General features: G+C 43.6%; 1 protein-coding gene across 8 annotated transcripts in view; it reads left to right on the top strand.

Annotated features, from left to right (window-relative positions):
* LOC138167678 (zinc finger protein 420-like) overlaps positions 1 to 13,586 on the top strand; it is a 35,902-nt gene extending 22,316 nt beyond the window's left edge. For 7 of the 8 annotated variants that reach the window (XM_069096609.1, XM_069096610.1, XM_069096612.1 and 4 more), the window contains one exon: positions 11,087 to 13,586. In XM_069096609.1, coding sequence (XP_068952710.1) covers positions 11,087 to 13,266 — 2,180 coding nt within the window. In that variant the 3' untranslated portion in view covers positions 13,267 to 13,586. The remainder of the gene's footprint in view (positions 1 to 11,086) is intronic. The other variant, XM_069096617.1, reaches the window with a different exon arrangement.
* Positions 13,587 to 14,222: the final 636 nt, after the last annotated feature.

Here is a 14,222-nt window from a genome sequence, read left to right on the forward strand (position 1 = left end):
GTCTGCTTGGCCATCGGAGCCCCCTCTGCCTTTCCCCAGCCCCTGGGCTCCTGCATCCTCTCTGACCATCCCCTGCTGGGCATGCTGGCCCCTCCTAACGCTTTCTCTTTGCTGCTTCTCTCTCACTTACCCTGAACAGAGCTTGCTTGTGGTCTCCCTATTAGATGGCAAACTCCTTGAGGGCAGTCACTGGGTTTATTGTCTCTGGTTGCCACCTGATGGTGCAGATTCCCATCACCTCAGGCCCAGACTGTGGCAGTGGCTGCTGGGGGTCTGCCTGTCTCTGTCTCTCTGCACTAACATCTGGATTTTCAAAGCCAGGGGTTCGATGGCTGCCCAGAGTCTCGTCTGGCCACATCACACAACTCTTCCCAAAGTGAGCCCCAAAGCCAAACCTCACATCAGGGTACATACAGCCTTCTCCTGGCTCAGAGAATGTCACAGCCCTCTTCACCCACTGCCCAATCACAGAGCACCAAGGTGTGGGCGTTCCTGAAGAACAAGCCTCCCCCCATAGGCTCCAGGTGACCACATTCAGCCTATTAGGGGGCAGAGCATATTTTCTTATCAGGGAAGGTCCTCAGATTCACCTAGGCCTATCAGAGGGCCTGGGGGCAGGGAAGATCTTAGATTCCCATTGCCATTACAGGGGCTTCTCAATCCTCATTAGTTGTCTTGGCCTTGTACTGCTTTGTGGCCAATGGTCCTGTCATCCTGTGTTCTTCCTGTGAACACTGCACATCCATCCATTAGGTCTTATGGGAAGGGTGAGGTGCCCCCTCCCACACCAGCCCTGCCCAGTCTGGACGAGCCCCCACATGGGGCCATCTCCCCTTGTTCAGACCTTGGGGGGCAGGGGCCACAGACCGTGCATGTCCTGCTGCTTCCTGATGGTTTCGCCTCCCCTGCTTGTCTTCTCTCCTGGTGATGGCCTGGTCCATCTGGCTCCTCCAAGATTGGACCTTGTCCTTGGTTGATGCCTGCTGGCTCTGTCCCTGGGGGCTCCATTCCTGTTGTGGCCCAGGGCCATGTTCCTATCACTGGGCACTCGCCTGGTTTTTAGGTCTGTACTTTTGTTAGAGATGGGGTCTTTCTCTTTGACCTCCTTGGGGCAAGTGCCTCCTGTGGGGATGGGATCACTGGGTCAAAGATGAGGACAGTTAGTAATTTTTCTCATGTAATTGCCCTGAGATTTTTCAGAATTGTTGGATCATTTCCCAACCTGGCCAACATTACGTGGGCCTGTCTTCCCAAGGGCCCACCAGCATTGATCATTCCATCCTGTAAATGCCCCAGGTTTGTTGTGATGGGAGATCTTGGAGCTTTCACTGTTCCTGCTAGTGATGGGGGAGCAGCCTTTCATAAGACTGACAGTTGTTGTGACAAACATTTATTCATGTCCTTTGAGCACTTATGTGCTGAATGGATCATGGTCTGGTAAATTTGTGCCATTCACTTATCAATCTTGAATAACAGGTGCTTATCAGAGACATGTGAAGGAAGTTTTTTTTTTTTTCCCCACATTTTACTTTATTTTCTAGCAACATTGATTTTGTGGAAAAGCCTTTTTTCACACAAAAAAATTTATTATGGTCCTTGCTTTATTTATTTTAGGTCCAGGGTGACAAAATCAGAACTTATTTGTTTGAAGAATTTTTGTCAAAGGATTTTTTTAAAAAGTTTTCAGCATTCACTTTTTTTTTAAGCTATTGGGGTTAAGTAACTTGCTCAAGGTTACACAGCCAGTTATTTCTGCGTGTGGTGCTAAGTATCTGAGCCCAGATTTGATCCCCAGGTGATCCCGACACTGGAGCCGGTGCTCTTACTCGCTGAGCCACCTGGCCACCCCCCAGCATTCACTTTTATAAGATTTTCAGTTCAAAATTCTTTCTCCCTGCCCCGCTCCCTAAGATGGCGTGCAACCTGACATAGGTACATATACAATCATATTAACCGTGTTTCCACATTAGTCATGTTGTGAAAGAAGAATCAGAACAAAAGGGGAAACCGCAAGAAAGCAAGAAAAGCCGAGAGAGCATAGGCTGCTGCGATCTGCTTGCAGACTCCATGCTTCTTTTCCCGGCTGTGGGTAGCAGCTCCCATCAGGAGCCTTTTGGAGTTGTCTCGGATCACTGTTTCTCTGAGAAGAGCCAAGCCTGTGAAGGCTGGTCATTGCAGAGCATTGGTATTACTGTGTGCCATGTTCTCCCGGTTCTGCTTCTCTCGCTGTCAGGTCGTGGAAGTCTTTCCAGGTTTTTCTGGTCTGGTTATAGCACAATAGTATTCCATGACATTCATATACCACAACTTGTTCAGCCATTCCCCAGTCGAAAGGCATCCCCTCAGTTTCTAATTCTTTGCCAGCACAACATGTACTGCTATAAATATTTTTGTATGTGTGGGTCTTTCCCCATTTGTGTGATCTCTTTGGGATACAGACCTAGCAGTGGTATTGCTGAGTCAAAGGGTCTGCACAGTTTGGTTGCCCTTTGGGCACAGCTCCAAGTTTCTCTCCAGAATTAGTTCACAACTCCACCAACAATGCATTAGTGTTCCAATTCCCCCATATCTGCTCCAACATTCATACTTTTTGAAGGCCTTTGTTTTGTTTTTTCATGATCCTCATCTGTCCCTTGCTGCCTAACAAGTAACTAGTTGTGAAAGCTATTTCTTCTTGTTCATCTTTATTTATTTTACCCCTCTCCCCTTTTTTCCAGTGCATTCTTTCTCATCCCTTCATTTTATTTTTTTAGGTAATACCATCACATCCAACTTACACCTCTGGTTTCTGTCTATGTATACTCCTTCTAACTGCTCTAATAATGAGAAAGCTGTTAGGAGTTGTATCACCTTCCCATGTAAGAATACAAACAGTTTAACCTTATCAAACCCCTTATGATGAATCCTTCCTGTTTACCTTTTTATGCTATTGCATCTTGCTCTGGTTTTTTCGTCAGGAATGCTCGAAAGTCCTCTATTTTTTTAACTGTTTATTTTTTCCTCTGAAGGATTACAATCAGTTTTGCTGGGTAGGTGATTCTTGGTGGTCATCCTAGCTCTTTTGCATTCTAGAACATCATTCCAAGCCCCCTGATCCTTGAACACAGAAGATGCTAAATCTTGTTGTTGTCCTGACTGTGGCTCTGTGATATTTGAATGTGTCTTTTTGGCTGCCTGCAGGATTTTCTCCTTGATTTGGGAGTTCTGGAATTTGACTACAATATTCCTGGGAGTGTTCATTTTGGGATCTCTTTCAGGAGGTGATCAGTGATTCTTTCAATGTCTTGTTTTAGCTTCTGGTTCTAGAATACAGGGCAGTTTTCGTTGATAATGTCTAGGCTCTTTTTTTTTATCTTGACTTTCATGTGGTGCAATCAATAATTCTTAGGGGTGGCTAGGTGGCACAGTGAGTAGAGCACAGACCCTGGAGTCAGGAGGACCTGAGTTCAAATCTGGCCTCAGACACTTAACACTTACTAGTCATGTGACCTTGGGCAAGTCACTTAACCCCAATTGCCCTACCTTCCCCTCTCCAACAAAAAAAAGGCAAAAAAATTCTTAAATTGTCTCTCCTGATCTATTTTCCATGTCAGTTGTTTTTCCAGTGAGATGTTTCATATTTTCTTCTATTTCTTTCATTCTGTAAGTTTTTTACTCTTTCAAGGTATGATCTAGGGGGAGGTGTGTTTATTACTCTCCTGTATTGTGCACTGATGTGTGAGTGATCCCAAGTACTCTTCTCAACCCTGGAACCATGACCAGGGTCCCTGCTTCCCTGCAGCCACAAGCTCTCTTCTCACCCTGGGACTGAGACCCATAAATGGACCCAGATACAAGTATAGTCAGTGCGACAGAGTCCTGCCCCTGGAACCAGCAAAGGGACCCCTGTTGATCTCCTGACCCGCTATCAGAGCCCCGTAACATCTGTGGGCTGAGAGTTCTGCTGCCCCTGACCCAGTCTCCCTGAGGCGTGCCCTGTGCTGGTGCACCCGTGCTGGATGGCGCGCCTCTCTCACCTTTCCTGCTGACCTGGGGCTCACAGTTGTTTCAGTGCTTCCTTTTGTGGGTTCTGCTGCTCCAGAATTTGTTTGGTCATTATTCGAAGGTATTTGCAGGGGCTTGGGTGCGAGCTCAGCCAGTCTCTGCCTTCACTCCACCATCTTGGCTCCACCTCGACCCCTTGCTGTTTTTAACAGGTGGCACTCCATCCCCTGTGTCCATGCATGTGTAGTCTGTCCCCTCTGCCTCTCAGAATCTCTTGTTTTCTTCAAAGCTCTGGCCAGCGCAGTCTCCTACGTGAAGCCTTCCCCTATCTCTTGCCTCCTCCCATCTGGTGCCTCTGACCCTCAGCTAAAGGTTCCCCTGTGTCTGTTTTGTCTCTTTCTCTGTCCCTGGTGTCTCTCTCGGTAGAATGGCAGCTCCTGTCTCTTGGTAGCACAGGTCCGGGCACACAGCAAGTGTCGAGTGAATACTGGTTTTGTCTTGTGCCTCTTTTCTGTAGTGGTTGCTAAGAGGGAAGAGAGTAGGTTGTTGTTTTACTTTAAATCCTTTGGCCCGTTTTTCTATTTATATTTTAACTTGAGAAAATTCTAGCTTAGCTTCTGTTCTTACTCCATTATTCTAGTACATTTCTGGCATTTTTCCTTTATTTCTTTTAGTTAATATTTTTTTTCATTGTTTCTTGGTTCTTCTTAGGTTGGTTCATAGTTGAGTGATTCTTAAAAGTGTTCTGTTGAATATTTCCAGACTTTCTGCCTCTCAGAGGACAGTGTTCTCTGGTTTTCTGAGGGCGATGTTGAGGAATTGAGCTCTTCTAGGACTGCCTTCTATTGCTGCCTTCCTGGAAGACCTCATCCTGGCTTAGAGCCCAGCCGAGGGCTGGCCAAGAGACCTCCTGAGCATGCCCACAGGGCTTGGGCTCTGACTTCCCCCAGGGCTGCAGGTACAGTCCCAAACAACTGATGGGCCCCTTCACATTCTTTTTTATTTTTTTTAAGCAATCGGGGTTAAGTAACCTGCTCAAGGTTACACAGCCAGGTGTTTCTGGGTGGGTGCTAAGTGTCTGAGCCCGGGATTCGATCTCCAGGTCTTCTCAACACTGGAGCCGGTACTCTTACTCGCTGTGCTACCTGGCCGCCCCACCCCTTCACATTCTTAAGGAGAATGATGTTTGCCTGGAAATCATGAGAGAAGTGCTCCGAGGAGGAAATGAGAAGATTAGAGAAGGCTGTTCTCACTTCTGTGAGGAAGGCAGAGGGTCAGAAAGCAGACAGGAGTCCTGGTCATCACCTGGAGACCTTCATAATTGAAATGGTGTGCTAGAGAGCTCAGGGAAACTGCGCACCTCATGTTCTGAGGCCTGCTGGGCTATGCATGCAGCTGCCCCAGGAGGAGTAGCCATGGGGGGGGGGTGACCCACCACTGAGACCTGGAGTCAAGTATCCCTCTTGTCTTTACACATCCCACGTCCAGGACATGGTGTGGACCGAGGCCATTGGGCTTCACAGTCACCTGGTCTGACAACCTGTCCCTGCTTCCGGTGGCCTTCATGTGGAGACCATGATGCCACCAGCAGCAAAACTGGGGACCTTGGAGTGCAGCTGACAAAAGGAGGGTGTTTTTGGACAAAAGCAGCAAGTTCCTGATGCAAAGAGGCAGTTTTGGCATCAGTGACAGTGTTGGGATCCCTGGCTAGAATGGACCCTATCTGGGGATGTGAGCCAGACCCTTGACCTCCCGCTGCAGAGACGCCGCTGACCCACCTGCACCCACGTCCTGATGGGGATCACTTTGTTCAAAAGGAACACAACAGATAGAAATCTACTTAATGAAATTCAAGCAAAAGCTGCCTGGTGCCCGCTTAATATACACTGAGCCGTTCAACAGGTACTGAGAGTACAGGATGGAAAAGCAAGGTGACTGCTGCCTGCGTTTCCTGCCCAGAGACGCTCAGCACTCCTTGGGGCCACACAGCTCCCTCTTCACTGGGCCACTTCCTGCCCTGCAGCTGTAAACATTCCCTCCCTCCCCCTTCCCGTGTCTTGTCTTTGATACCTGGAATAAGATGAATCCTACCATTATAAAAGCTTGTTGACTGACTAATTGACCATTGCTGCTGCAGAGGGCCTGTCAGTGGACTGCCCTATGGCTCTACTTGCCATCTTTAGAGGAAGCTAGGTGTCACAACCCTGGACCTGAAGTCAGGAAGACCTGAGTTCAATTCCAGCCTCAGACACGTGGCAGTTCTTTGACCCTGGGCAAGTCACAATTTCTCTGCCTCAGTTTCCTTGGGAATAATAGCACCTTTCTCCCAGAATTGTTAGGTTCAAATGGGATGTTTGTGAAGTGCTATGCAAATGTTAGAGCATTGTGTAAATTCTAGTTCTTATTGTGATTTCCCAGACCAGAACTCCCTCCTCTGACCATCACTCTCCCTGTATGTGTATGTGGGGACCGCCATTTACATAACTCTGCAGAGTAGCTGCAAGCAGGAGAGAGATTGGGGAAGGCCTCATAGCAGGAGGCCCCTGAGCTATTCTTCAGATGAGGGTAGATACCTGTGGACCAAACTGTGAGAGAGCAGATGTGACAGCACCAGATCTGAAGTTATGGTATAAGGCAGTAATTGTCCAAACTGCGTGGTACTGTCTGAGAAATGGAAAGAGAGGTCAGTGGCAAACCATAGTAAATTATTAGAGTAGCCTTGTGTTTGACAAATGTAAAGATTTAGGGTTTGGGAATAAGAATTCATTATTTGGTGGAAAATTTGTTGGGAAAACTGGAAAGCGGTCTGGCATTGACCAGGTGACTTACACCGTTTACCAAGATACAGTCAAAATGAATACATGACTTAGATATAAAGGGAAACATAAGAAAATTAGGAGAACATGGAACATATTACCCATCAGACCTATGAAGAAGAGAAAACTTTATGATAAATGCAGCAGAGATCATTGTGAGATTTAAAATCGATGGTTTTGATTACATTAAATTAAAAAGGTTTTGTACAGATAAAACAAATGTTGCCAAGATTAGAAAGTAAAATATCGGAAGGGGGATTTATCGATAGTTTTCCAGATAAAGGTATCACATCTCAACTATCCAGAGAATTCTGTTGAATTTATAAAAATATGAGTCTTTCCCCAATTAAGAAATGGTCAAAGGGTATGAACAGGCAGTTTTTGGATGAAGAAATCAAAGCTACATATAGCCACATGAAAAAAAAAATTCTGTAAGTCATTGATTAGAGGAAGGCAAATTAAAACAACTTTGAGATATCATCTCACACGTATCAGATTGGCTAAAATGATAGGAGGGGAAAATGATAAATGTTTGAGGGGACATAGAAAAATTGGGATGTTAATGCACTATTGGTGAAACCATGAACTGATCCAACCATTTTGGAGAGCAATCTGGAATTAAGCCCAAAGAGTTATAAAATTGTGTATACCCTTTTGACCCAGCAATACCACTATTAGGTCTGTTTCCCAAGGTGATCAGGGGAAAAGGAAAATAACTTTTATGTTCTAAAATATTTATAGCATCTCTCTTTGTGGTGGCAAAGAACTGGACGTTGAGGGGATGCCCATCAATGGGGGATGGCTGAACATATTGTGCTATGTGATTGTGATGGAACACTACTGTCCTGTAAGAAATGATGAGCTGGTCGATTTTAGAAAAACATGAAATAATGAAGAGTGCCGTGAGCAGGACCAAGGAATGTTATATACAGTAGTAGCAATATTTTTCAAAGAACATTTGTGGACAACTAAGTTATTTTGAGTATTATAAGCACTCAAATCAACTACAAAAGATCTCTGAAGGAAAATGCTATCCATCTCCAGAGAAAGAACCGATGAAGACAAGTATATGTGGTATGGCTATATGTGTGTGTGTATTTATCATATAAATATATGTATTTACATACATACATCTCTGTATTTAATGGTGACTTTCATTTGGGGAGGGAGGGAGAAAAGTAAAAAGTGCATAACAGAACAAAAGAAAGCTCAGAAGGGAGCACAGAAGATCCTTTGAAAACAATGTGTACAGTATTTATGACATAGTGGGTTTGTTTTAAAGTAAACCACGTGAATTGGAGATTCATGGTTTCATGTGTAATTCTCATTTCGTGTTGTGCTGTATACATAGAAATGTTTCCTTTTTTGTCTTTTTGCACTTAAATTTTTAAAAGTTTTTTTAAGGGGAAGAGGTCACAAAAAGCCAGTCTTGGCTCATGAAAGCAGACCCCACCTTGTTCTGCACACATTTACATTTCCACCAAGGTCACTTATGTTAGGTGAAGGGAATGTGGCAGATTTGGGTCATCGACGTTTTAGCCAAGCCTTGATGAAGTGAGACATACTCTTCTTGGGGGAGGAAATGGAGTGTTAGATGATGCAGTTCGGAATGACTGGACCCAAAGTGCTCGTTACAGCTTCAAGGTCAAACTGAAGGAAAGCTCCTAGTGCAGCCCCTCCTCCCCCTCCCAAATCTGTGCTGGACCCTGGCTGTTGGAAATTTATTATCAGTGACTTAGATAAAGGCAGAAATAGCTAGTTTATCAAATTTGCAGATAACCCAAAGCTAAAGAAAGTTAGCACATTGAATGATAGAATGTCCAGAGAGGTCCTGACAGACATTGAGCTGAATCTAGTAAAATGAAATTTAAAAGGGACAAATCTTAAAGTCTTATTCTTGGGGTAAAGAAATTAACTTCACAGGTACAAGCTGGAAGAGACAAGAATTGACAGCACTTTGAAAAAGATTTGTGGACTTTAGTCAACTGCAAGCTTAATATGAATGAACACTTGTCTGGCACACAAGAAGTCTCCTGTGTCCTGCAAGAGACATGACTTCTGGACATATGGGTAATGGTCTGGCTGTAGTCTGCCTGGAATGTCATGTTTAGTTCTGGGCAGAAAACTTTAGTGATGGTTTTGATACAGTGGAGACTGTCCAGTGGAGGATTGAGAGTATGATAAAGGGCTTTGTGGACCCTTTATCAGGAGATAATAGGTAGACCAACTGAAGGAACTAGGGGAGCTTTAGCCCAGAGAAGAAAAGACTTAAGAAAAATGGGAACTATTTTCATCAATCTAAAAGGCTGTTACCTAGAGAAGAAATTAATTTGTTCTGCTTGAACTCAGGCATAATCAGAAGTAGTCAGGGCTTAGGTCAAAGAGGCAAATTTAGACTTGATCTTAGGGGAAAAATCCTTTCAGGAGCTTCCAAAGTGGAAAAGGCCTGTGGAGGCCATTTAATGAGTTCCACTTCACTGACCGTCATAGAGAAGTAATTCTATGCCCAACTGCCAAGAGAGCTTTAATGGGATTTTTTTTTTCAGGCTTGGGTTGAAGGAGATGGCAGCTGAAGTTCCTTCCATCTCTGAAAAGCCTAATTCCTTCTTTTATCCTCCTCTTTTACCTAACAAAGCAAAGCCTCCTTTTTGTAACTTCCAGCTCTCTTCACCAGCCTCAGTTTACTCTAGACTTAAGCAATCCTAACATCACTCTTTCAGGACACTACGTTTTTATATTTTATTTACAACTAGGTAACATGGTGGGTGTAGGCTTCTAGGGGACGCCATACTGCATAGAGTTCTGGGGCCTGGAGTCAGGAAGACTCATTTTGAGTTCAAATCCAGCCTCAGACACTTACTAGCTGTGTGACCCTGGGCTAGTCACTTAACCCTCTTTGCTTCAGTTTCTTCCACTGTCAATAGGGATAACAACAGACCTCTCTTGATGCATTGTTGAGAGGATGAAATGAGATAGCATTTGTAAAGCATTTAGCACAATGTCTGGCACACAGTAGGTGATCTATAAATGCTTATTCCCTTCCCTTTCTCTTCCCTTTTCTGTTACTTGTCCTCACTTCTGTCTTCTGTACTTGTGTTTTACTATTGTAAGAGGGCCCATGAGTTCTTTGTCCTTCCATGTTGGTCTGTTTGGACAAATACTCTCATTTGTGGAGTCCTAGATTTTGAATTTGAAGGGATCTGAGAGGCTTTCAAGACCCATCCCCTCATTCTACAGAGAAGGAAACTGAGGCACGCAGAGTTGGAGTGGCTTTCCTGAAGTCACCCGTGGGACCTTCAGAATACTCTGCCCTGCACCATCATTCTATCAGAATTGTTTCTCCTTGTATTTTGAGAATTTCCTGTCTCTCTGGGGCTTGAATTCCCTTGTAGAATTCATCACTGGGATCCTACTTATCCTCTCTCTGAACCCTTTGAAATATGCTCTCCCCAAATTCTGTCTTTCTTCTCATTCTCTATTTAAACATATATAGATGATCACCACTTGGCCATTTCAGAAAAGCAAAAACCACACATTCAGTGCAAATCACTGCAACCTTCTCCTAAGTTTCCATAATTCTTGGAAGAGAGTTCCTTAGCTATTTTTCATAGGAACCAAAGCTCAGAAGAATTAATTCTTTATATTATTATGCTTATTATTATTATTATTATATTGAACCAATATTGGTCTTTGGAGTTTCCTTCCATTTGCTCTGGTCTGACCATTTAGAACTATTCAGAATCAGTCTCCTTCACTTGGTAGATGAGTACCGTGAGGGGACAGAAAGAGCGTCTGTCTGCTCCGCAAGGTCGCATCGAGCTGCCTTGTGCAATAAGAACACCGGTAGAAGTCAATAGTTATAGAGCTACATGACTGTGCTAATGAGCATATGTAAACCCTCACAATATTACAGATAGCAGGCTGAATTATGATTTGTTCTATACTTTAAAGTTTGACAGGTTTATAATGATGATAGGATGACTGCTGTCATTTATGTAGCACCTTTGCAAATATCTCACTTTATCCTTCCAACCATCCTAGGAAGTAGATGCTGTCATTATCACCATTTTCTAGGTGGGAAAACTGAGGCAAACATGCTTAGTGACTTATTTAGAGTCACACAGCTAGTAAGTGACTGAGACTGCATTGGAACTCAGACCTTCCTGACTACAGGTCCAGAGCGCTACCCACTGAACTGCCTAGCTCCCTCAGTTTTTCTTGGTGAATGGGAAAACTACACATACAACTTTGGGATTATGGGAATTTATATTTTTTATTTCTTTCAGATCAAGAGACAAGCAGTGAAATCCAGGAGGCAACTATAAAGCAAGGCCTCTCTATAGAAGAGTCATCTGAAGAAAGACTTAAAAATGATAGTTCCCACATATCCAAAATGAGAGAAACTTGGAAATGTGATGTCATATTAGAGAGACAGCAAGACAATGAGAAGAAATATCCTGGACAATTAAAAATCGCCCAAGGGAAAACTCCCAGTAAAGTGAGAGGCCAAGAATATGATAAGTGTGGAAGAAGCTTCAGGTTAGGTCCAGGTCTTTTTCCACAGCAGAGAGTGTCCATAGGAAAGACTCTCTGTAAACACAATATGCCCAGAAAGAGCTTTGGGATGTGTTCAGACTTAAGAAAATGTAATAGACCTCACTCAAAGAAGATTTTTTCTAAGTATAATGAATGTGAGAAACCCTTCAGTTATAGTTCAGACTTGATTGAATATCAAAGAATCCATGCTGCAGAGAAATCTTTTGAATGTAATGGATGTGGGAAGGCCTTCTGCCATAGCACACAACTTAGAACACATCAGAGAATTCATACTGGAGAGAAGCCTTATGAATGTAATGATTGTGGGAAGGTCTTCCGCTGGAACTCACAGCTTATTCAACATCGGAGAACTCATACTGGAGAGAAACCTTATAAATGCAATGAATGTGGGAAGGCCTTCCATCAGAACACAATACTTACTCAGCATCAGAGAATTCATAGTGGAGAGAAAGCTTATGAATGTAATGAATGTGGGAAGGCCTTCCATTGGAGCACACAACTTACTGTACATAAGAGAATTCATACTGGAGAGAAGCCTTATAAATGCAATGAATGTGGGAAGGCCTTCCGACGAAGCTCACAGCTCACTGAACATCAAAGAATTCATACTGGTGAGAAACCTTATGAATGTAATGAATGTGGGAAAACCTTCCGCCAGAGCTCACAGTTGAACCGACATCAGACAATTCATACTGGAGAGAAGCCTTATGTATGTAATGAGTGTGGAAAAGCCTTCCACCAGAGTGCAGGGCTTACTCAGCATCAGACAGTTCATACTGGAGAGAAGCCTTATGAATGCAATGACTGTGGGAAAGCCTTTAGCCTGAGCACACGACTTACAGTACATCAGAGAATTCATACTGGTGAGAAACCATATGAATGTAATGAGTGTGGGAAAACCTTTCGCCAGAGTGCAGGACTTACTCAGCATCAGACAATTCATACTGGAGAAAGAGCTTATGAGTGTCATGAGTGTGGGAAATCCTTCCGACAGAACTCACAGCTTACTCGACATCAGGTAATCCATACTGGAGAAAAACCTTATAATTGTAATGAATGTGGGAAGACTTTCCGTCAAAGCTCACAGCTTACTCAGCATCAAATAATTCATACTGGGGAGAAACCTTATGAATGTAATGAATGTGGGAAGACCTTCCGTCAAAGTTCACAGCTTACTCGGCATCAAATAATACATACAGGAGAGAAGCCGTATGAATGTAATGAATGTGGGAAAGCCTTTAGACGGAGCACAGAACTTACTCGACATCAAACAATTCACACTGGAGAAAAGCCTTATGAATGTAGTGAATGTGGGAAGGCCTTCCGCCGTAGCACAGGACTGGCTGAACATCAGAGAATTCATACTGGAGAGAAACCATATGAATGTAATGATTGTGGAAAGGCCTTCCGCCTGAGCATTGGACTTACTGAACACCAGAGAAATCATACTGGAGAGAAACCATATGAATGCATTGAATGTGGGAAGGCCTTCACCCTGAGTACACAACTTAATCGACACCAGAGAATTCATACTGGAGAGAAACCTTATGAATGTAATGAATGTGGGAAACCCTTTCGACAGAGAGCTCACCTTACTCAGCATCAAACAGTTCACACTGGAGAAAAACCTTATGAATGTAATGAATGTGGAAAGGCCTTTAGCAGAAGCACTGGGCTTACTGAGCATCTGAGGATTCATACTGGAGAGAAACCTTATCAATGTAATGACTGTGGAAAGACCTTCCGATTGAGCACAGGACTGGCTGAACATCAGAGAATACATAGTGGAGAAAAGCCATATGCATGTGATGAATGTGGGAAGGCCTTTAGCCTAAGCAAGCACCTTACTCAGCATTACAGGATTCACACTGAAGAGAAGCCTTATGAAGGCAAAAGTTTAGAGATATAACAAAGTATGAAGAATTTCAGTGAGATTAGATACTTTGTGGAAAAGTAGAGAATTCAAAGTAAAGGGAAACATTATAAATTAACTAGATCCTTGTTTAATTTCCTCCAGTGGCTGCATCAGATCCTTCCCTCTCAGTCTGCAACTCCCTCCCTCTTCCAACACCCCCATACTTATAACAGGTAATTTATGCTCCTAGGTTACTGAGAATATTGTGGCAGCCCTATTGGAATTTGCTTCTTTAATTCCATTTCTGAATAGATCCTACACTTGTCAACTGTTTTTCTTCCTTCATAGTGTCTTTATTAAAGGCCATCCCCTGGTCTGTGCCTTTGATTCATCACCTCCTGCTTACTTCAGGGTCATCTTCTAGTGGTCTTCTCTTCTCTGACATATATCTCAAACCCATGCACTGGCTCTTTCCTTGATGACTGAAAAACACAGTCAGGCACTCCCAATTCCCTGTGTCCCTAATCATGCTACTGTCTCACCTCTTCTCCCTTTTGTTGCCAAGCTCATTTAAAAAGTTTTCAACATATAATAATAATAGTGACTCACATTTATAGAGTGTTTAATGTATGGCAAAGCAATTCTCCCATTGATGTTGTGGGATCAGTGTGCTGTTATCCATAGTTTACAGGTGAGGCCATGGAAGCTTGGAAAGGTTCTGAGACTTGCCCATTGTCACACAGCTGTTAGGCGTCCAGTTCCTCATCACTTACTCTCTCAATATGACGCAATCCAGTTTCTGGCCCAACCCCTTTACTGAAGTAACTTGGACAAGTCCCTGGTGATCTGCTGAACAAAGACAGTGGCCTCTTTCATTCCAAACCCTCCTTTATCTTTGTGGACCATTTGTCAGTTATCTGTCTTTTCCCTCTACATACTTCCTGCATAGTATTCTTTGTGATATCATTCTCTTGGCCAATAGTAATAATAGCACATCTAAATTGTGCTTT

This window comes from Petaurus breviceps, unplaced genomic scaffold (genome assembly GCF_028583685.1).
Source record: "Petaurus breviceps papuanus isolate PSGF00001 unplaced genomic scaffold, PetGlider_PUasm1.0 287, whole genome shotgun sequence".
NCBI classification, from domain to species: domain Eukaryota; kingdom Metazoa; phylum Chordata; class Mammalia; order Diprotodontia; family Petauridae; genus Petaurus; species Petaurus breviceps.